Below are 22,999 nucleotides of genomic sequence, written 5' to 3' on the forward strand. Positions count from 1 at the left end.
TTTTTGAGCTAAAATCATGGGGAAAAAAGCACAAAACTCCAAATTTTGAATACTAACAATTCCCCACATTCCCAGAATTCCCAAAATCCCCCAAAATTCCCGATTTTCACCTGGATCATGAAGGGTTTGTTGCCCATTTTCCGGATCTCCGAGAGGTTCCGCAGCTGCTGCTGCACCAGGGAGGCCTCGAAGGCCACGAGCATGGAGAGGGTGAAGACACTGTAGTACCAGAACTCATCCAGGCACCACAGGGCCACACAGAACACCTGGGAAAAAATTGGGAATTTTGGGAATTTTGGGGAATTTTGGGAAGGTGAGAGGTGGGAAAAGGGGAAACGGCAGCAGGAAAATCCAGGCGGGATTGAAATGGGTCTGAAATTCCAGCCCAGAATTCCTGAAATTCCAAAGGAAAAGGAGCCAAAATTGTTCCTGAAATTCCAGGAAAAAAGGACCAGAATTCCCAAAATTCCAGAAAAAAAGTTATTCCTGAAATTCCAGGAAAAAAAAAAAAAAAATTTCAATCCGGTTCTGAATTCCTGAAATTCGAGCCCAGAATTCGCAAAATTTAAACCCAGAATTCCTGAAATCCCAGAAGAAAAGGGACCAGAATTCCCAAAATTCCAGCCCAGAATTCCCAAAATTCCAGCTCAGAATTCCCAAAATTCCAGAGAAAAAGGAGCCAAAGTTCATCCCAATCCAGCCCAGAATTCCTCAAAATTCCAGGGAAAAAGGAGCCAAAGTTCATCCCAATCCAGCCCAGAATTCCTCAAAATTCCAGGGAAAAAGGGCCCAGAATTCCTGAAATTCCAGCCCAGAATTCCTGAAATTCTAACCCAGAATTCCCAAAATTCCACTGTAGTACCAGAACTCATCCAGGCACCACAGGGCCACACAGAACACCTGGGAAATACAAAAATATTCCTGGAATTCCAGCCCAGAATTCCCAAAATTCCAGAGGAAAAGGATCCAAAGTTATTCCTGAAATTCCAGGGAAAAAGGAGCCAAAATTGTCCCAAATTTGGCCCAAAATTCCACGGAAAAAGGGCCCAGAATCCCTGAAATTCCTGAAAAAGACCTCCTCAAATTCTGACTCTGAATTCCCAAAATTCCAACCCAAAATTCCCAAAATTACAGAGAAAAAGGAGCCAAAATTCATCCCAATCCAGCCCAGAATTCTCAAAATTCCAAAGAAAAAGAGATCGGAATTCCCAAAATTCCAGTCCAGAATTCCAGAAATTCTTGCCAGAATTCCCAAAATTCCAGGGAAAAAGGGCCAAGAATTCCTGAAATTCTGACCCAGAATTCTGAAAATTTCAACACACGATTCCTGAAATCCCAGCTCAGAATTCCCAAAATTCCAGCCCAGAATTCCCAAAATTCCAGCCCAGAATTCCCAGGTCCCACGAGCATGGAGAGGGTGAAGACACTGTAGTACCAGAACTCATCCAGGCACCACAGGGCCACACAGAACACCTGGGAAAAAATTGGGAATTTTGGGGAATTTTGGGAAGGTGAGAGGCCCTGATTTTTCCCTATTTTTATTCCCATTTTTTCCCAAATTTTGGGGAATTTTTCCTAGTTTTTATTCCAGATTTTTCCCAAATTTGGGGGATTTTTCCCAGTTTTTATTCCCATTTTTTCCCAAATTTTGAGGGATTTTCCCAGTTTTTATTCCCATTTTTCCCAAATTTTGAGGGATTTTCCCAGTTTTTATTCCCATTTTTTCCCAAATTTTGAGGGATTTTCCCAGTTTTTACTCCTTTTTATTCCCTGTTTTTTTTTCCACTTTTTCCCAAATTTTGGGGGATTTTTCCCTGGTTTTATTCCTGATTTTTCCCAGTTTTTATGCCCAACTTTCCCCAATTTTTTTGGAATTTTTTCCACTTTTTATTCCCATTTTTTCCCAAATTTGGGGATTTTTCCCAGTTTTTACCTGGAACACGAAGAACGGCGCCGTGGCTCTTTCCTTGAACAGCTCCAGGAATTCTGGCACCACCATCTCTGCCCTGGGAAAAGGAAAATCGTTGGAAAATCTGGGAAAAATCCTGGGAAAATCTTGGGAAAGTCATGGAAAAAACCTGGGAAAATCCCAAGGAAATCCTGAAAAAATTCTTGGAAAATCCTGGAAAAATCCTGGGAAAATTCTGGAAAAATCCCAAGAAAATCCTTGAAAAACCCTGGAAAATCTTGGGAAAATCTTGGAAAAATCCCAGGAAAATCCTGGAAAAAGTCTTGGAAAAGTCATGGAAAAATCCTGGGAAAATCCCTGGAAAAATTCCAGGAAAATTCTGGATATTCCCAAGAAAATCCCTGGAAAATCCTTGGGAAAATCATGGAAAAATCCTGGAAAATAATTGGAAAAAATCCTTGGAAAATCCTGGGAAATCTTGGAAAAATCCTGAAAAAATAATTGGAAAAATTCTGGGAAAATACCGAGAAAATCCTTGAAAAACCCTGGAAAATATTCTGGGAAAATCTTGGAAAAATTCTTAGAAAATTGAAATATTTTCCAGGAATATTTAAAATATTTTTTTAATATTTTCCTGGAATATTTAAAATATTTTCCTGAAATATTTGAAACATTTTACTAATATTTCCCTGAAATACTTAAAATATTTTATGAATATTTTCCAGAAATATTAGAAATGTTTTACTAATATTTTATATTTTATTAGTATTTGCCTAAAATATTTAAAATATTTATGAATATTTTCCTGCAATATTTAAGATATTTTATGAACATTTTCCTAGAATATTTAAAATATTTTATTAATATTTTCCAGGAATATTGGAAATATTTCCCAGAAATATTTGATATATTTTCCTGAGATATTTAAAATATTTTATTAATATTTTCCTGGAATACCTAAAATATTTGCTTGAAATATTTAAAATATTTTTATGAATATTCCTTAAAATATTTCTGACATTTTTTCACATTTCCCAGGAATATTCCAACCTCATTTCCCATTAAAAAAAACCCCAAAAAATTCAGAAAATCTCACTTGTTATTCCCAAATTTCCTCTCAGCTTCCCGAATTTCCTGCTCCTCCTGGAATCCTCTGGAATTCTGATAAAATCCCAAATTATTTTCCACAGGGAAAGCCACAGGCAGGAATTGTTTTTTTCCATGGATTTCATAAGAATATTTAATTTTTTGGAATTCAAAGCTCAGAGATTCTTGGCCATCCTCACCCTGGAAAAAAAAAATTTAAAAAATTTTAAAAACTAATTTAAAAAAAAAAAAAAAAATGGAATTTTTCATTTTTAAAAATATCCAGCTTGGATGGGGTGAAAATTTTGGAATTTCAATTTTTTTTACTGGAGAAAAATTCCAAAATACAAATTTTTCCAGGAAAAAAATTCACAAAATTTCAATTTTTTCCTGGAAAAAAAATTCCCAAATTTCAATTTTTTCCTGGAAAAAAGTTCCAAATTCCAATTTTTTCCTGGAAAAAAGTTCCCAAAATTCCAAATTTTTCCTGCAAAAAAGCCCCAAATTTCAATTTTTTCCTGGAAAAAAAATCCCCAAAACTCAATTTTTTTCATGGAAAAAAAATCCCAAAATTCCAATTTGATTTTTCAGGGATAATTCCCCCAGAATTCCCAAATTAATTTGATTTTCAGGGATAATTCCCCCAGAATTCCCAAATTTGATTTTTCATGGATAAATCCCCCAGAATTCCCAAATTAATTTGATTTTTCATGTATAACCCCCAGAATTCCCAGATTTTCATGGATAAATCCCCCAGAATTCCCAGATTTTCATGGATAATCCCCCAGAATTCCCAAATTTCCCCCCATTAATTTGAATTTTCATTGATAATCCCCAGAATTCCCATATTTTCCCCCCATTAATTTGATTTTTCATGGATAATTTCCCCAGAATTCCCAAATTTCCCCCATTAATTTTAATTTTCATGGATAATTCCCCCATTAATTTGAATTTTCATGGATAATTCCCCCAGAATTCCCAAATTTCCCCCATAAATTAAATTTTCATGGATAAATCCCATTGGAATTACCAGATTTTTCCCCATTAATTAAATTTTCAATTCCCAGGTTTTCATTAATAAATCCCCCAGAATTCCCAGATTTTTCCCCATTAATTGGATTTTCTAGAGATAAATCCCCCAGAATTCCAAGATTTTCATGGATAACCCCCCAGAATTCCCAAATTAATTTGATTTTTCATGGATAAACCCCCCAGAATTCCCAGATTTTCATGGATAAATCCCCCAGAATTCCCAAATTAATGTGATTTTTCATGGATAATTCCCAAATTAATTTGATTTTCCCCACCTGCTCCCTCAGGATTGGCACCAGCTCCACGGAGCCGTTGTTGGGGGTTGGCACCACCTTGGCCAGGGTGGCTTTTTGGGGACAGGGTTCCTGGGGGGAAAAAAACAGGAAAAAACCTTCAAAATCTCATTTTTCATCCCTTAAAAAATCTCATTTTTATCCCTCAAAAATCACATTTTTATCCCATAAAAATCCTATTTTTTATTCCTTAAAAATCCCATTTTTTATCCCTTAAAATTCCCATTTTTCATCCCTTAAAAATCCCATTTTTTATCCCTTAAAATTCTCATTTTTCATCCCTTAAAATTCCCATTTTTATCCCTTAAAATCCCCTTTTTTATCTCTCCAAATTCTAATTTTTATCCCTCAAAAATCTCCTTTTTATCCTATAAAATCCTCTTTTTTATCTCTCAAAATTTCCATTTTTATCCCTTAAAAATCCCCTTTTTATCCCTCAAAAATCTCATTTTTTATATCTCAAAATTCCCATTTTTCTCTCTCAATATTCCCCTTTTTATCCCTTAAAAAACCCATTTTTTATCATTTAAAATCCCATTTTTTATCCTTTAAAATTCCCCTTTTTATCCCTTAAAATTCCCATTTTTATCCCTCAAAAATCCCACATTTTATATTTAATAACCAACATTTTTCATATTTAACACCCAACAATTTTCATATTTAACATCCCAATATTTTAATGAAATTAATGAATATCTCAATTTTAATGAATTACTCAAGTTTCTATATTAGTCATTTCATATTTAATACATCAATGCCTCAAATCCTGTCAGCCCCAAATCCCCTTCAAACCCCAAATCCCCTCAGACCCCAAATCCCCTTTAAACCCAAAAAATTCCTCACAGATCCCAAATCCCCTTTAAACCCCAAACCCCCCTCAGATCCCAAATCTTCCAAAAATCCCCCTCAGACCCCAAATCCCTCAAACCCCAAATCTCCTTTAAACCCTAATTCTCCCTCAGACCCCAAATCCCCCCAAACCTCCTTTAAACCCCAAATCCCCCTCAGATCCCAAATCCTCTTTAAACCCTAATTCTCCCCTCAGACCCCAAATCCCCCCAAACCTCCTTTAAACCCCAAATCCCCCTCAGACCCCAAATCTTCTTTAAACCCCAAAATCCCCCTCAGATCCCAAATCCCCCTCAGACCCCAAACCCTCTTTAAACCCTAATTCTCCCCTCAGACCCCAAATTCCCCCAAACCCCCTTTAAACCCCAAACCCCCTTCAGACCCCAAAGTCCCCTTTAAACCCCAAATCTCCCAAAAATGCCCCTCAGACCCCAAACCCCCTTTAAACCCCAAATATCCCTCAGACCCCAAATCTCCCCTCAGAATCCAAAATCCCCCTCAAACCCCAAATCTCCCAAAAATTCCCCTCAGACCCCAAAATCCCCCTCAGATCCCAAATCTCCTTTAAACCCCAAATCTCCCTGAGACCCCAAACCCCCTTTAAACCCCAAATTCCCCTCAGACCCCAAATCCCCCTCAGCCCTTCCCGCGCTCACCCTCACGCAGCTGAGCGCGCACTCGGCGTGCACGGACCAGAGCCCGGCCAGCGCCGTCAGCACCTGCAGCGCCGCGATGGCGCCGAGCGCCAACAGCGCCGCTTCGGGCGGCCCCGCCGCCTCCCACAGCCGCGGCCCCCACAGCCACAACCACGCCGGGTAGAGCCCGGCGGCGAAGGGCAGCACGGTACCGCGGAGCAGCCGCGGCCGCCGCCGGTAAAGCGTTACCGACGAGACCAGCTCGTCCTCAGGGGCAGCCGAGGCCGCCGCCATTTTCTCTCCGCCCTCACAGCGCCGCTTCCGCTTTCGCTTTTGCTTCTGCGCATGCGCCACGCCCCGCGTTTCCCGCCTCGGCGCTGGCGCATGCGCAGAGCGAAGGAGTGGCGGAAGTGAAGCGGTGGAGGAGGAAGAGGCGCCATGTGAGTGAGGGGCGGCAGGGTCGGGCCGTGTCCCCTCTCTGTTCGCTCCTGTCCCCTCGTGTCGCGCTGCGTCCCCTCGTGCCGCGCTGTGTCGCCTCCTGTCCCTGCCGCTCCTCAAAACCCCGCGCTGTTCACGGTGTTGGTGGCCTCGGTGTCCCCTCTGTGTCCCCTCATGTCCCCCCCATCCAGCCCCGCGATGTCCCCTCGCTTCTACCCTCGATGTCCCCTCGGTGTCCCTCGAAATGCCCCCGCAATGTCCCCCGGTTCTACCCCGCGATGTCCCCTCATGTCCCCCGGTCCTGGCCCTCCGTGTCCCCTCGATGTCCCCCCGGTTCTGGCCCTCCAGGTCCCCTCCGTGTCCCCTCATGTACCCCCGGTTTTACCCCGCGTTGTCCCCCAGAATGTCCCCTCGATGTCCCCCGGTTCTGCCCCTCAGTGTCCCCAGGTGTCCCCTCCGTTCTCCTCCGAAATGTCCCCTCGCTCCAGCCCCGCGATGTCCCCACGGTGTCCCCCGGTTCTGACCCTCGATGTCCCCTAGGTTCTGGCCCTCCGTGTCCCCTCGGTGTCCCCCGGTTCTGACCCTCGATGTCCCCTCGGTGTCCCCCGAAATGTCCCCTCGGTGTCCCTCGGTTCTACCCCAAAATGTCCCCTCGGTTCTGGCCCAACGTGTCCCCTCGGTGTCCCCCACAACGTCCCCTCGATGTCCCCCAATGTCCCCTCGGCTCCAGCCCCGCGATGTCCCCTCGGTTCTCCCCCGCAGTGTCCCCTCCGTGTTCCCCGAAATGTCCCTTCTATGTCCCCTCGGTGTCCCCCGTTTCTGTCCCGACTATCGCGACAGTGTGGCTGTCGCTGTCGCAGGGAGGCGCTGGCTGTCACCGCCCAGCTCTGCGGGCCGGAGCTGGAGCGCTACGGGCGCTGCGTGGCCGCGAGTCCCGGCAGGTGGCACCGGGATTGTCACCAGCTGTCCCTGAGCGTCACCGAGTGCGCCACCAACCAGTGAGTGACACAAACTGGGGGCACTGGGAGCACTGGGATTGTCACTGGGAGCACTGGGATTGTCACTGGGATTGTCACTGGGAGCACTGGGATTGTCACTGAGTGTCACCAAGTGCGCCACCAACCAGTGAGTGACACAAACTGGGGGCACTGGGAGCACTGGGATTGTCACTGGGAGCACTGGGATTGTCACTGGGATTGTCACTGGGAGCACTGGGATTGTCACTGAGTGTCACCAAGTGCGCCACCAACCAGTGAGTGACACAAACTGGGGGCACTGGGAGCACTGGGATTGTCACTAACCCAAACTGGGTGCACTGGGAGCACTGGGATTATCACTAACCCAAACTGGGAGCACTGGGATTATCACTAACCCAAACTGGGAGCACTGGGATTGTCACTGGGATTGTCACCATCCCAAACTGGGAGCACTGGGATTATCACTAACCCAAACTGGGAGCACTGGGATTGTCACCAACTGTCCCTGAGTGTCACCGAGTGCGCCACCAACCAGTGAGTGACAAACTGGGGGCACTGGGATTGGCACTGGGATTGTCACCAACCCAAACTGGGAGCACTGGGATTGTCACTGGGATTGTCACTAACCCAAACTGGGAGCACTGGGATTGTCACCAACTGTCCCTGAGTGTCACCGAGTGCGCCACCAACCAGTGAGTGACAAACTGGGGGCACTGGGAGCACTGGGATTGTCACCAACTGTCCCTGAGTGTCACCCAGTGCACCGCCAGCCAGTGAGTGACACAAACTGGGAGCACTGGGATTGTCACTGGGATTGTCACTGGGATTGTCACCAACCCAAACTGGGAGCACTGGGATTGTCACCAACCCAAACTGGGAGCACTAGGTTCCAATCCCGGTTTTTTCCTGATTTATTCCCAATTTTTATCCCAATTTTCTTCCAACTTTTCCCCTGACATTTCTCCCATTTTTCCCCAATTTTTCCCTGACATTTCCCCAATTTATTCCAAATTTATTCCAAATTTATTCCCATTTTTTCCCCAATTTATTCCCATTTTTTCCCCAATATTTCCCCAAATTTCCCCAATTTTCCCCCAATTTTTCCCTGATATTCCCCCAACTTTTCCCCATTTTCCCCCCAATTTTTCCCTGATATTTCCCCAATTAATTCCAAATATTTCTCCAATACTTTCCCAAATATTTCCCCAATTTATTCCAAATTTATTCCCGATTTTTCCCCCAATTTTTCCGATATTCCCCCAACTTTTCCCCCAATTTCCCACAATTTTTCCCTGATATTCTCCCAATTTTTCCCACTATTTCCCCAATTTATTCCCATCTTTTCCCCAATTTATTCCCATTTTTCCCCAATATTTCCCCAAATTTTCCCTGATATTTCCCCAATTCATTCCAAATATTTCCCCAATTTTTCCCTGACTTTTCCCCAACTTTTCCCCAATTTTCCCCCAACTTTTCCCCTGATATTCCCCCAATTTCCTCCAATTTTTCCCTGACATTTCCCCAATTTATTCCAAATATTTCCCCAAATTTCCCCAAATACTTCCCCAATTTATTCCCGATTTTTCCCTAATTTTTCCCCAATTTTCCCCTGATATTCCCCCAACTTTTCCCCAATTTATCCCAAATTTTCCCCCAATTTATCCCGAATTTTTTCCCCATTCCCAATTTTTTCCCAGCCCCCTGGTTCGCCAGATCCGCCGCGATTGCTCCGAACCCTTCGGTGCCTTCGAGCGCTGCCTCCGAACCCGGCCCCAGGAGGTGGCAGAGTGCCAGCCCCAGGTCACCCAGTTCCTGCTCTGTGCCCAGAGTGTCACCCAGAATGTCACCTCAGGTGTCACACCTGGTGTCACCCCCACAGGTGAGGCTGGAGCCAAAAATTTGGGGTGAAAGTGGGAAAAAAACCCAAAATTCTGCTCAAAATTTCACCAAATTCCTGCTGTTTGTCCCAAAAATGTCACCAAATGTCACCCAAATGTCACCTCAGGTGTCACACCTGGTGTCACCCACACAGGTGAGGCTGGAGCCAAAAATTTGGGGTGAAAATGGGAAAAAAACCCAAAATTCTGCTCAAAATTTCACCAAATTCCTGCTGTTTGTCCCAAAAATGTCACCAAATGTCACCCAGAATGTCACACCTGGTGTCACCCACACAGGTGAGACTGGAGCCAAAAATTTGGGGTGAAAATGGGAAAAAAACCCAAAATTCTGCTCAAAACGGCACCAAATTCCTGCTCTGTGTCACCCAAATGTCACCCAATGTCACCCAATGTCACCCAGAATGTCACCTCAGGTGTCACACCTGGTGTCACCCACACAGGTGAGGCTGGAGCCAAAAATTTGGGGTGAAAATGGGAAAAAAAACCAAAATTCTGCTCAAAATGTCACCAAATTCCTGCTGTTTGTCCCAAAAATGTCACCAAATGTCACCCAAATATGCCCAAATGTCACCAAATGTCACCCAAATGTCACCCAGAATGTCACCCAGAATGTCACACCTGGTGTCACCCACACAGATGAGGCTGGAGCCAAAAATTTGGGGTGAAAATGGGGAAAAAACCCCAAAATTCTGCTCAAAATTTCACCAAATTCCTGCTGTTTGTCCCAAAAATGTCACCAAAATTTTGGGATTTTTTTTTTCCCTGAAAATGGAAATTTTGGGGTAAAAATTTGGGATTATTTTATTTCCTGGAAAAAGGGAAATTTGGGATAAAATTTGGGATTTAAATTTCCTAAAATAAATCCAGTTGCCTTTTTTTTTTTTTTTTTTTGTGGAAAAAAAGGGGAAAAAAATGAAAATTTGGGATAAAAATGGGATTTAAATTTGGGATTTTTTTTTCCCTGTAAAAAGGAAATTTGGGATAAAAATTGGATTTTTTTTCCTGGAAAAAAGGGAATTTGGGAAGGAAATTTGGGATAAAAATGGGATTTAAATTTGGAATTTTTCTTCTTGAAAAAAAGGAAATTTGGGATGGAATTTTGGGATTTTTTCCCTAAAAAAGAAAGGAATTTTGGGCTAAAATTTGATTTTTTTGTGATTTTATTTTTTTTTTTTCTTTTCCCAGAAAATTCCTGGAATTAAAATGTTGGAACCTTCTGGAATCTTCTCCCAAATCCTCAGAATTTCCCCTCTGAAAAAGGAACTTTGGGCTTTGATCCCAAATTTCCAGGATTTTATCCCAAAAAATCAGAGCAAGAAATAAAAATTCCAGCCAAACCCAAAATTTGGGGTTTTTTTTCTTTTTATTCCAAATTTTTTTCCTTTTTTTTTTTTTTCCCCAAGTTTTCCTTTTTTTTATTATTTTTGGGATTCCTGGGATTGGGATTTTTGGGATTTGGATTTTTGGAATTTTTGGGATTTTGGGGTTTGGGAATTGGCGGGAAAAAAACCCGGGAATTGTCGGGGAATAAAATCGGGAATTTCAGCCCAAAACGGGAAAATCAGGAATTCAGGAAAATTCAGAAAAAATCTTGAAAATTTGGGAAAATTTCAGGAAAAAATCTGGGAAAGTTTGGGGGAAATCTGAAAAATTCAGGAAATTTGGGAAAATTCAGGGAAATTTGGGGAAAACTTGGGAATATTTAGGAAAAATCTGGGAAATTTGGGAAAATTCAGTGAAATTTTGGGAAAAATCTGGGAAATTTGAGGAAAATTTGGGAAAATTCAAGAAAATTCAGGAAAAATTGGGAAACAGCAAGAAAATTCACAAAAATTTGGGGAAAATCTGGGAAATTCAGGAAAATTCAAGAAAATTCAGGAAAACTCTGGGAAATTTCAGGAAAAAATTGTGAGAATTCAGAAAAATCCTAATTTTGACCAAATGAGAACTTTTATTTCCCCCCAAAATTCCGATTTTTTTTGGGAATTTCGCTCGGGAGGGCTCAGAAAATTCAGGAAATTTGGGATTTTTTTGGGGATTCCCAGATTTCAGTGGGGATTTGGGGATTTGGGGGCCAGGGGCCTCTCACAGATGAAGAAACACTCGAAGGTGCAGTGAAGGAATTGCCTGGAAATTGGGGGAAAATATGGGAAAATTCAGGGGAATTTGGGAAAAATCAGAAAAATTCAGGAAAAATCTTGGAAATTTAGGGAAAATTTGGGAAAATTCAGGGAAATTTTGGGAAAAATCTGGGAAATTTGGGGAAAATTTGGGAAAATTCAGGAAAAATTGGGGAAATTCAAGAAAAATTGGGGAAAATCTGGAAAAATCAGGAAAATTTGGGAAAAATCTGGGAAAATTGGGAAAAATCTGGGAAATTTGGGAAAATTCAGGAAATTTTGGGTAAATCTGTGAAATTCAGAAAAATTCGGTGAAAATTCAGAAAAAATCTGGGAAAACTTTTGGAAAATCTGGAAAATTTGGGAAAATTCAGGAAATTTTGGGAAAAATCAGGAAAATTCAGGAAAATCTGGGCAAATGAAAAGAAATTTGGGAAAAATCTGGGAAAATATTGGAAAAAATCTGGGGAAAAGTCAGGAAAATAAAGAAAAAATCCAGAAAAATCCCAATTTTGACCAAACGAGAACTTTTATTTCCCCCCAAAATTCTGATTTTTTTTGGGAATTTCGCACGGGAGGGCTCAGAAAATTCAGGAAATTTGGGAATTTTTTTTGGGGATTCCCAGATTTCAGTGGGGATTTGGGGATTTGGGGGCCAGGGGCCTCTCACAGATGAAGAAACACTCAAATTTCTTGGAAATTGGGGAAAAATCTGGGAAATTTGGGAAAATTTAGAAAAAATCTGGGAAAATTTGGGAAAATTCAGAATAATTCATGGAACATCTGGAAAACTTGGGAAAACTCAAGAAAATTCAGAATAATTCAAGGAAAATCTGGGAAAATTCAGAAAAAAAAATCCAGAAAAATCCCAATTTTGACCAAACGCGAACTTTTATTTCTGCCCAAAATTCCCGATTTTTTTGGGAATTTCACTGGAAAATTTGGGAATTTTTTGGGGATTCCCAGATTTCAGTGGGGATTTGGGGATTTGTGGGCCAGGGGCCTCTCACAGATGAAGAAACACTCAAATTTCTTGGGAATTGGGGAAAAATCTGGGAAATTTGGGGAAAATTTGGGAAATTTGGGAAAATTCAGGATAATTCAGGGAACATCTGGGAAAACTTGGGAAAACTCAAGAAAACTCAGAATAATTCAAGGAAAATCTAGGAAAATTCAGAAAAAAAAATCCAGAAAAATCCCAATTTTGACCAAACGCGAACTTTTATTTCCGCCCAAAATTCCCGATTTTTTTGGGAATTTCACTGGAAAATTTGGGAATTTTTTGGGGATTCCCAGATTTCAGTGGGGATTTGGGGATTTGGGGGCCAGGGGCCTCTCACAGATGAAGAAACACTCGAAGGTGCAGTGAACATCGTTCCACTTGCCCGAGATCCAGAGGTGAGCACAATCCTCGTTCCGACCGCTGTCGTTGGGCTCCCCCTCCTTCCAAAATCTGGGAAAAAAAATCCCAAAATTTGGGAATTTGGGAATTAGGAAGTGGAATTTGGGAAAAAAATTAAAAATTTTAAAAAAAAAAAATTGGATGTTTTTAAGTGGAAATTTGGGTTTTTAAGGGTTTTTTTGGGGGGGGGAGTTAAAGGAAAAATTCAGGATTTTAAAGAGGGAAATTCCCAAAATTTTAAGATTTGGGTGAAAAAATTCCTCAAATTTCAAGATTTGGGTGGGAAAATTCCCAGAATTTTAAGATTGGTTGGAAAAATTCCTCGAATTTTAAGATTTCGGTGGAAAAAATCCCAAAATTTCAAAATTTGGGGGGAAAAAATTCTAAAATTTAAAATCTGGGTGGAAAAATTTCCAAAATTTCAAAATTTGGGTGGAAAATTCCTCAAATTTCAGGATTTTGAGAAGGAAAATTCCCAGAATTTTAAGATTTGGGGAAAAAATTCCTCAAATTTAAAATTTTGGTGGAAAAATTGCCAAAATTTCAAAATTTGGAGAAAAAAATTCCTCAAATTTCAAGATTTGGGTGGGGAAAATTCCCAAAATTTCAAAATTTGGGTGGGAAAAATTTCTCAAATTTCAAGATTTGGGGGATTCTTTGAGAGGGAATTTCCCAAAATTCCAATGTTTCAACTTTAGGATTTTTGGTGTGGAATTTTGGGGCAAAATCCTGGGATTTTGGGGGCAGAATTTCACCATTTTGGGGCTGAATTTTGGGATTTTTGGGCAGAATTTCGGGATTTTGGGATGAATTTTGGGATTTTGGGGTAAAATTCTGGGATTTTGTGGCACAATTTTGGGATTTTGGGGTGGAGTTTCACCATTTTGAGGCAAAATTTTGGGATTTTCGGGCAGAATTTGGAGATTTTGAGATGAAATTTTAAGATTTTGAAAAGAATCCCAGGACTTTGGGGTGGAATTTTGAGATTTTGAAGCAGAATTTCGGGGTGGAATCCCAGGATTTTGTGGTAGAATTTCACCATTTCGGGGCGGAATTTCAGGATTTCGAGGGGAATTTCGGGATTCTGAGGAAATTTTGGAATTTTGAAGGGAATTTTGGGATTTTTGGGCAAAGTTTTGTAATTTTTAAGGGAATTTTAAGATTCTGAGGGAATTTTGGGGTTTTGGGGTGGAATTTTGGGATTTTGAAGGGAATTTCAGGATTCTGAGAGAATTTTGGGATTTTTGGACAGAATTTTTGGATTTTGAAGGAAATTTTGGAATTTTGAGTTGAAATTTCAGGATTCTGAAGGGAATTTTGGGATTTTGGGGTGGAATTTTGGGATTCTGAAGGGAATTTTGGGATTTTGAGAGAATTTTGGGATTTTTGAGCAGAATTTTGAGATTTTGAAGGGAATTTTGGGATTTCAAGTTGAAATTTTGGGATTCTAAGGGAATTTTGGGATTCTGAGGGAATTTTTGGGATTTTGGGGTGGAATTTTGGGATTTTTGGGCAAAATTTTGGAATTTTGAAGGGAATTTTGGGATTCTGAAGGGAATCTTGGGATTTTTGAGATGAAATTTTGAGATTTTGAAGCAGAATTTCGGAGTGGAATCCCAGGATTTTGTGGCAGAATTTCACCATTTCGGGGGCAGAATTTCGAGGGGAATTTCGAGATTCTGAGGGAATTTTGGGATTCTGAGGGAATTCTGGGGTGGAATTTTGGGATTTGGGCCCTGGGGCTCACGTGAAGGCCGATGTGTAGTCGGTGCCATCCACCCACTCCCAGTTCCCCTCGGAGTTTCGGTCGCTGAGGCCGATCCAGAATCGCTCGTTGCGCGTGCGCGACATCAGGAACTGCTGCAGGGGGAGTTGGGATTTGGATCATTGGGATTGGGATCACTGGGATCATGGGAATTGGGGATCATTGGGATCTTTGGGATCTTTGGGATTTGGGATCATTGGGATCTTTGGGATCACCGGGATCATGGGAATTGGGGATCATTGGGATCATTGGGATCACTGGGATTTGGGATCGTTGGGATCGTTGGGATCATTGGGATCTTTGGGATTTGGGATCATTGGGATCATTTGGATTTGGGATCATTTGGATTTGGGATCATTGGGATTTGGGGATTGGGGATTTGGGATCATGGGATTTTAGATCATCGGGATCATTGGGATCTTTGGGTCATTGGGATTTGGGATCATTGGGATTTAGGGATTGGGATCATTGGGATCATGGGAATTGGGGATTTGGGATCATTGGGATCACTGGGATTTGAGATCGTTGGGATCATTGGGATTATATGGATCTTTGGGATTTGGAATCGTTGGGATTTGGGAATTGGGGATTTGGGATCGTTGGGATCATTATTTGGATTTGGGATCGTTGAGATCATTGGGATTTGGGATCATTGGGATCATTGGGATTTGGGAATTGGGGATTTGGGATCATTGGGATCATTGAGATTTGGGATCGTTGAGATCATTGGGATTTGGGATCATTGGGATCATGGGAATTGGGATCATTGGGATTTGGGATCATTGGGATCTGGGGATTTGGGATCATCGGGATCTTTGGGATCATTTGGATCATTGGGATCTTTGGGATTTGGGATCATTGGGATCTGGGGATTGGGATCGTTGAGATCATTGCGATTTGGGATCGTTGGGATCATTGGGATCGTCGGGATCATTGGGATCCTTGGGATTTGGGATCATTGGGATCATTGGGATCATTGGGATTTGGGACTCGGATCATCAGAATCATTGGGATTTGGGATCATTGGGATCTTTGAGACTTTGGATAGGGATCGTTGAGAACATTGGGATTTGGGATTGGGGATTTGGGATTGGGATCAACAGGATCATTGGGATTTGGTGTTTGGGATTGTTGGGATCATTGGCATCTTTGGGATTTGGAATTTGGGATTGGGATCACTGGGATCTTTGGGAATTGGGATCATTTTGGGATCATTATTGGGATTTGGGATCGTTGGGAAAATCGGGATTTGGGATTGGGATCATTTGGATCTTTGGGATTTGGATCATCAGGATCATTGGGATTTTGGATTGAGATAATTGGGATTTGAGATCGTTGGGAATATCAGGATTTGGGATTGGGATCATTGGGATCAATGGGATCATTGGATCACTGGGATCTCAGATCAGGATTCAGGATTTGGGATTTGGGCTTGGGATTTAGGATCAGGATTTAGACTCAGGATTAGGATTTAGACTCAGAATTAGTGATTTAGGCTGACCTAAAGCTACTGACCATGGCGAGGTTTGCACGGCACTTGGGAATTCCCATTTGGGATTTAGGACTGGGATTTAGGATCAGGATTTGGGATTTAGGCTCAGGATTAGGATTTAGTCTCAGGTTTAAGGATCTCACCTGCTTAGCAAAGCTGCTGACCACAGCCAGGCTGGCCGAGCGCTTGGGAATTCCAGTTTGTGATTTGGGTTCAAGATTTAGGATTTGGGATTTGGAATTTAGGATCAGGATTTGGGATCAGGATTTTCGATTTAGTCTCAGGATTAGGATTTAGTTTCAGGTTTAAGGATTTAAACTCACCTGAAGCTGCCGACCACAGCCAGGCTGGCCCGGCGCTTGGGAATTCCCTTGGGATTTGAGCTCGGGATTTGGGATTTGGGCTCAAGATTTAGGATCAAGATTTGGGATTTAGATTTAGGATTTAGTTTCAGGATGAAGGATTTAAACTCACCTGCTCAGCAAAGCTGCCGACCACGGCCAGGCCGGCCTGGCACTCAGGAATTCCAGTTTGTGATTTGGGATTTGGGCTGGGGATTTAGGACCAGGATTTGGGATTTAGTCTCAGGTTTAGGATTTAGTCTCAGGTTTAAGGATCTCACCTGCTCAGCAAAGCTGCCGACCACGGCCAGGCCGGCCCCGCGCTCCCGGCACTGCTCCAGCGCTCGCTCCCAGCTCGTCCGCGCCAGCGAGAAATAATAACAGTGCCCCGAGAAATATTCCCACTCTGGGGAATCCGCCCCGCAGGGAAACACTGGGGAAGGAAATCCGGGAATTTTGGGAATTTTGGGAATTTTAGCCGGGAAAAATCGGCAAAATTTTGAAGGTTTCGGAGCTTTTTTCCGCGAAAAAAATGGAGCGAAAGTTGATTTTTTAAAGGATTTTTTCCATCCTAAAAATTCATTTTTTTTTGCGCCCAAAAATTCATTTTTTTAGGAATTTTTCCCTCCCAAAATTTCATATTTTTAGGGATTTTTTCCCCCCCAAAAAATGAGGGTTTTTTGCCCCAAAAATTCATTTTTTAGTGATTTTTTTTTCCCCAAAAAGTACAATTTTTTAGGGATTTTTTTCCCCCAAAAAAAATCTTTTTTTTGGGGTTTTTTTTGCCCCAAAAATTCATTTTTTAGTGATTTTTTTCCCCAAAAAATACAAATTTTAGGGATTATTTCCCAAAAAAATTCATTTTTTGGGGGATTCTTTTTGCCCCAAAAATTCATTTTTTTAGTGGTTTTTTTCCCCCAAAAATACAATTTTTTAGGGATTTTTTTTCCCCAAAAAACCTCATTTTTTGGGATTTTTTCGCCCCAAAATTTCATATTTTTGGGATTTTTCCCTCCCAAAAATTCATTTTTCAGGGACTTTTCCCTCCTCAAAATTTCAATTTTTTAGGGATGTTTTTCCATCCAAAAAATCATTTTTAATGGATTTTTCTGCCCTAAAAACTCTTTTTTTGGGGAATTTTTCCTCAAAAATTTAGATTTTTTTAAGAGAGTTTTCCACCCTAAAACTCAATTTTTTAGGGATTTTTTTACCCTAATTTTTTTTTTCCCTCCCAAATAATTCTTTTTTTTTAGATATTTTTCCCTCCCCAAAATTCGAATTTTTAGAGATTTTTTTCAACCTGAAGTTAATTTTTTAGGGACTTTTATACTAAAATTTTATTTTTTAGGGACTTTTGCACTAAAATTTCATTTTTTAGGGATATTTCCCTCCTAAAAATTCAATTTTTAGGGATTTTTTCACCTCAAAATTTTCTTATTTTAGAGATTTTTTCCCTCCCAAAAATGTATTTTTTTAGGTTTTTTCCAACCCCAAATTGCCCAAATTTTGGGGTTTTTTTCCATTAAAAGTAGACTTTTTAAGTATTTTTTTGAGAAAAAATGATCAAAATTCTGAGAATTTGGATTTTTTTTTTCCCCAAAAAAAATTCTGCAAAAATTGGTAACTTTAGATTTTTCTCCCCAAAAATTCTCTCAATTTGGGAATTTGGAAATTCTCCTTCAAGTATCGAGATTTTGAAATTTTATCCCTAAAAAAAAAAAAAACCAAAATTTGAGAATTTGGGGATTTTTTAGTGTCAAAAATGCACCAAAAATTTGATTTTTAAAAAAAGTTTATCCAGGAATTTGGGAATTTCGGGAATTCGGAATTTTCTCCCAAAAAATTCCACAAAAATTGTGAATTTGGGATTTTTTTCCCTAAGAATCCAGAAAAAAAAGGGAATTTGGGATTTTTCTCCCCAAAAATTCCCTGAAATTGGAGTTTTTTGCCCCAAAAATGTCCCAGATTTTGGGATTTGGGAATTTTCTGCCCCAAATTTTGGGATTTGGGAATTTTCTGCCCCAAATTTTGGGATTTTGGGAATATCCAGATGGAAAATTTTGGGAATTTTGGGACTTACAGAAGGAATCCGAGTCGGTAAAATTCCGTTCCAGAGGTTCCTGGTGGAGTTTGGAGGAAATGGAGGAAACTGGGGAAAAAAAAAATTGGGAAAAAATTCCTGGAAAATTGGAATGTTGGGATTGAGGTGGGAAGGAGGGAATTTGGGAATTTGGGGGAATTTGGGAATTTTGGAAGTCTGGGATTTGGGAATTCAGGAATTTTGGGATTTTTGGGAATTCGTGAATTTTGGGAATTCAGGGATTTAGGATTTGGGAATTTTGGGAATTCAGGAATTTGGGAATTCAGGAATTTGGGAATTCAGGGAATTTGGGGATTCAGGAATTTGGGATTTGGGAATTTTGGGAATTCAGGGATTTGGGAACTGGAGAATTCAGGAATTTGGGAATGAGGGAATTTGGGGAATTCCAGGATTTGGGAATGAGGGAATTCAAGGATTTGGGGATTTGGGAATTTTGGGAACACAGGAATTGGGGACTTCAGGGATTTGGGAATTCAGGGAATTTGGAAATGAGGGAATTCAGGGATTTGGGAATTTTGGGATTCGGGAATTTTGGGAATTCAATAATTTGGGAATGAGAGAATTCCGAGATTTGGGAATTTTGGGAACTCAGGAATTAGGGAATTCAGGGATTTGGAGAATTTGGAAATGAGGGAATTCAGGGATTTGGGAATTTTGGGATTCGGGAATTTGGGATTCGGGAATTTTGGGAATTCAATAATTTGGGAATGAGAGAATTCCGAGATTTGGGAATTTTGGGAACTCAGGAATTAGGGAATTCAGGGATTTGGAGAATTTGGGAATGAGGGAATTCAGGAATTTGGGAATTCAAGGATTCGGGGTGGAATTGGGGAATTCAGGATTTTGGGAACGAGGAGGAATTCCAGGATTTGGGAGCTCCGATGTCAGGAATTCCGGGGGAATTTTTTTGGGGATTTTGTGGGTATTTTGTGGGAATTTTTGGGAATTTTGTGGGGATTTTGGGGAATTTTGGGTGTGTCCCACCTCTGGCGAGGGCCAGGGCGCTGAGGGTGAGCAGCAGCAGCGAGGTCAGAAACAGGGTCAGGTACACGGCCGGGAAGGAGCGGAGACAGCGCGGCAGAGCGGAGCGGGCTGGGGGAGAAAAATGGGGAGAAAAATGGGAAAATTGGTAAAAATGAGGAAAATGGGGAAATGGGGAAAATGTGTTGGAGAACAGGGTCAGGTACACGGGTGGGAAGGAGAGGAGACAACGCGGCAGAGCGGAACGGGCTGAGGGAAAAATGGGGAGAAAATTGGGAAAATATGGGAAAAATGGGGGAAATGGGAAAAATGGGAAAAATGGGAAAATGGGGGAATGGGGAAAATGGGAAATGGGAAAATGGGGGAAATGTGTTGGAGAACAGGGTCAGGTACACGGGTGGGAAGAAGAGGAGACAGCGCGGGAGAGCGGAGCGGGCTGGGGGAGAAAAATGGGGAGAAAAATGGGAAAATTGGTAAAAATGGGGAAATGGGAAATGGGAAAAATGGGGAAATGGGAAAATGGGGGAAATGGGGAAAATGGGGGAAATGGGGAAAATGGGAAAAACCGGGGAAAATGGGGGAAATGGAGAAATTGAGAAAATGGGAAAAATTTGGGAAAAATGGGAAAATTGGGAAAAATGGGAAAATGGGAAAAATGGGGAAATGGGAAAATTGGGGAAAATGTAAAAATGAGAAAAATGGGGAGAAAAATGGGAAAAATGGGAAAAATGGCAAAATGCAAAAAATGGGAAGAAAAATCGGGGAAATTGGGAAGAAAATGGGGAGAAAAAGGGGAAAAATGGGAAAAATGGGAAATGGGAAAAATAGGGAGAAAAACAGGAGTAATGGGGAGAAAATGGGGAAAATGGGGAGGAAAATGGCAAAAATGGGGAGGAAAATGGGAAAAATGGGGGAAATGGGGAGAAATGGGGGGAAATGAGGGGGAAATGAGAAAAAAATTGGAAAAACGGGGAAAATGGGGGAAAAAGTGGGAAAAATGGGGGATGGGGAATGGGGAGGAAATTGGAAAAAAATGGGAAAAAATGGGGAGAAAATGGGGAGGAAAAAAGAGGAAAAATGAGAAAAAAATGGGAGAAATGGGGAGAAAAACAGGAGAAATGGGGAAAATGGGGGATAAAGAGGAGAAAGGGGCAAATGGGGGAAATGAGGATAAAATGGGGGAAATTGGGATAAAACAGGGGAAAAAATGGGATAAAATGGGGATAAAATAGGAGGAAATTGGATAAAATGGGGATTAAATTGGGGAAATGAGATAAAATGGAGAAAAAACAAGGATATCAAGGAAAATCAAGGAAAAAATCAGGGGAAATCCAGGAAAAATTCAGGGAAAGTCCAGGCAAAAATCAAGGACAAGCCAGGGGAAATGCAGGGGAAATTAAGGAAAAATCCAGGAAAAATCCAGGAAAACCCCAGGAAAAGTCCAGGAAAAGGGAGGGAAAATGAAGGGAAAATCCTGGGAAAAATCAGGGGAAAAAATCAAGGAAAATCCAGGAAAAACTCAAGGAAAATCAAGGAAAAACTCGGGAAAAATCAAGGAAAAAAACAGGGAAAAATAAGGAAAATTTCAAGGAAAAAGAGGGGAAAATTCAGGAAAAATCCAAGGAAATTCCCCCTCATTTTTCCCCAGGATTTCCCCCCAGCTTTTCCTGCTCTGTTTATCCAGGGATTAATAAATAACCAAGTTCTGCTCTAGGAGGGGAAAAATTTGGGATAATTCCCAGGATTTGGGATCCTTTTATTGGGAATTATTTAGGGATTCATTCTTGATTAATTCCAGAATTATTTAGATGGGATCATTAATTCTGATTAATAATTTGGGAATTATTTTGGAATTTTTTTGTAATTATTTTGGAATTATTTAGAGAATTATTTTGGAATTATTTAGGGAATTATTTCCGAATTATTTTGGGAATTATTGGGGAATTATTTAATGAATTATTTTTTAATTATTTTAGGATTTCCAGGAAATTGAAGCTCCCAGGATTAGAATTTTTGGGATTAATCAAATTCCCTGCTCAGGGGAGGAAAAAAGAAGGAAAAACCTTTGGAAAAAAACTTGGAAAAAGCAGGAAAAATTTGGGAATTCCACCTGGGAACTGGCGCAGGTCATCCTGGAGCTCCTCCTCATCCATCCTGGATTTTTTTTGGGAATTTTTTTGGGATTTTTCAGGATCAGAAGAAATCCAGGAACGATCCCAGGAATGTTCCAGTTCCCCCTCCCCCACCAGAAAGTTAAAATTTAATCCAAGGAATTTTGGGGGATTTTTTTTGGCCAATCCCAAAGAATTTCTTGGGGTTTTTTAGCTCTTCATTTAAGGAATTTTGGGAATTTTTAGAGATTTTTTTTAAAACAAACAAAAAAAAAATTAATTTTTTTAGGGATTTTTTGGGAGATTTTTGTGTGATTATCATGGATTTTTCGAGACTTTTTGTGGGGTTTCCATTGATTTTTTAAATTCATTTTAATGGATTTTTTTCTCTTTTAGGGGAATTTTAAGGTATTTTCATAGGTTATTTTTTGATTGCAGGGTTTTTAAAATGTATGGATTTTTTTTTAAATTTTTGAGCAATGTTTTATGGATTTGGGAGGATTTTTGTGGACTTTTAATGGATTTTTTGTGGACTTTTGAATAATTTATTATAGATTTGGGATTTTAGTGGATTTTTTTTTTTTTTTTTAGATTTTGGGGGGATTTCTGTGGATTTTTGAGGGATTTCTTTGGATTTTGGAGAATTTTTCTTCTAATTTTGGGGAGATTTTGGGGGAATTTTCAAAGATTTTCCTCCTCTTTTTGAATCAAATCCACAAAATCCCGGAGCTGCCGCCTCCAAACCCCCATAAAAAACGAGTGTGGGAAATGGAAAAAATCGGGAATTTTCCCCTCCCTCCTAAAAAAAAACCAAAAAAAACCCCGAAAACTTGGATTTAGGAATAAATACCTCAATTCCGAGGGCACGGAGACCTAGAAATGTCACCGGGTTTCGTCACCGGGGCCAAATTCCGGACGATTTTCTGGCCACAGCTCCAGAGGATTCGGGGTCAAAATGGCACCGAGTCCCTGAGGGGAGGGGAAAAGGGCGGGAAAAAAAAGGCGGGAAAAACAAAAAAGGGGGAAAAAAGGGCAGGGAAAAATTCTCTTTATCTAGGTCCATGTTCTTTTCTTATTTTAAATATTCTGGTTTCTACAAACTCCAAAACTTCCATGATTAACACTAATAATTTATCAATTATCACATTGGGTTTAATCATCGATTTCCCTTTATCCAAGTCCGTGTTCTATTCTTATTTTAAGCATTCTGGTTTCTACAAACTCCAAAACTTCTGTGATTAACACGAATTACTTATCAATTACCACAGCCGCGCGGGTTCTGGAGCATTGAATTTATTTATATTAAAACTGTTTTTAGAGTTTCCCGTTATTTCGTGGCTCTGGTGGAGCCGGGTCGCCGTAATCGTGCACGGCTTTGCGTTCTCATTAAATTTGTCCACGCGCTGCCGCCGTCCCTCCTTTCCCGCGTGCTTCTAGGCTTCACCGAGAGTATGATTGACAGGTGTATTCACCAATAGAATTGCGCAAAGAGGGCAGCAGAGTCTTAACCGACCAATGGGAGCTCGAGAGTGGCGGCTTTGCCCCGCCCCCCGGCGCTCCGCTGTGGGC

At 41.0% G+C, this 22,999-nt stretch overlaps 3 protein-coding genes across 7 annotated transcripts in view; 1 reads left to right on the plus strand and 2 right to left on the minus strand.

The window, feature by feature from the left end:
- Window positions 1-6,098, minus strand: part of ATP13A1 (ATPase 13A1) — a 37,578-nt gene extending 31,480 nt beyond the window's left edge. Inside the window, exons 1-5 of the mRNA XM_056510470.1 lie at window positions 5,826-6,098; window positions 4,303-4,392; window positions 3,006-3,196; window positions 1,934-2,006; window positions 111-266 (exon numbers count right to left, since the gene is read on the minus strand). Coding sequence (XP_056366445.1) covers window positions 111-266; window positions 1,934-2,006; window positions 3,006-3,196; window positions 4,303-4,392; window positions 5,826-6,098 — 783 coding nt within the window. The remainder of the gene's footprint in view (window positions 1-110; window positions 267-1,933; window positions 2,007-3,005; window positions 3,197-4,302; window positions 4,393-5,825) is intronic.
- Window positions 5,864-22,760, plus strand: CHCHD5 (coiled-coil-helix-coiled-coil-helix domain containing 5). Of its 2 annotated transcripts, none has more exons than XM_056510568.1 (4): window positions 5,864-6,244; window positions 7,103-7,240; window positions 8,917-9,098; window positions 10,303-10,461. In XM_056510568.1, coding segments are annotated over exons 1-4 (339 nt in total). In that variant the 5' UTR covers window positions 5,864-6,242; the 3' UTR covers window positions 10,320-10,461. The 2 variants fall into 2 exon arrangements, with proteins under 2 accessions (XP_056366543.1, XP_056366544.1); XM_056510569.1 differs by lacking the exon at window positions 10,303-10,461 and adding an exon at window positions 21,296-22,760 and having other exon boundaries at window positions 6,190-6,244.
- Window positions 12,440-22,369, minus strand: LOC130263080 (hepatic lectin-like). Of its 4 annotated transcripts, none has more exons than XM_056510558.1 (7): window positions 22,281-22,369; window positions 21,430-21,473; window positions 19,323-19,430; window positions 18,318-18,386; window positions 16,519-16,670; window positions 14,387-14,496; window positions 12,440-12,690 (listed from the first exon to the last, which is right to left on the minus strand). In XM_056510558.1, exons 2-7 carry the CDS (start codon window positions 21,470-21,472, stop codon window positions 12,537-12,539), a joined length of 636 nt encoding a protein of 211 aa, XP_056366533.1. In that variant the 5' UTR covers window position 21,473; window positions 22,281-22,369; the 3' UTR covers window positions 12,440-12,536. The 4 variants fall into 4 exon arrangements, with proteins under 4 accessions (XP_056366533.1, XP_056366531.1, XP_056366532.1 ...); XM_056510556.1 differs by having other exon boundaries at window positions 14,387-14,499; XM_056510557.1 differs by lacking the exon at window positions 22,281-22,369 and having other exon boundaries at window positions 21,430-21,498.
- Window positions 22,761-22,999: the final 239 nt, after the last annotated feature.

This window comes from Oenanthe melanoleuca, chromosome 25, assembly GCF_029582105.1.
Source record: "Oenanthe melanoleuca isolate GR-GAL-2019-014 chromosome 25, OMel1.0, whole genome shotgun sequence".
Lineage (NCBI taxonomy): Eukaryota > Metazoa > Chordata > Aves > Passeriformes > Muscicapidae > Oenanthe > Oenanthe melanoleuca.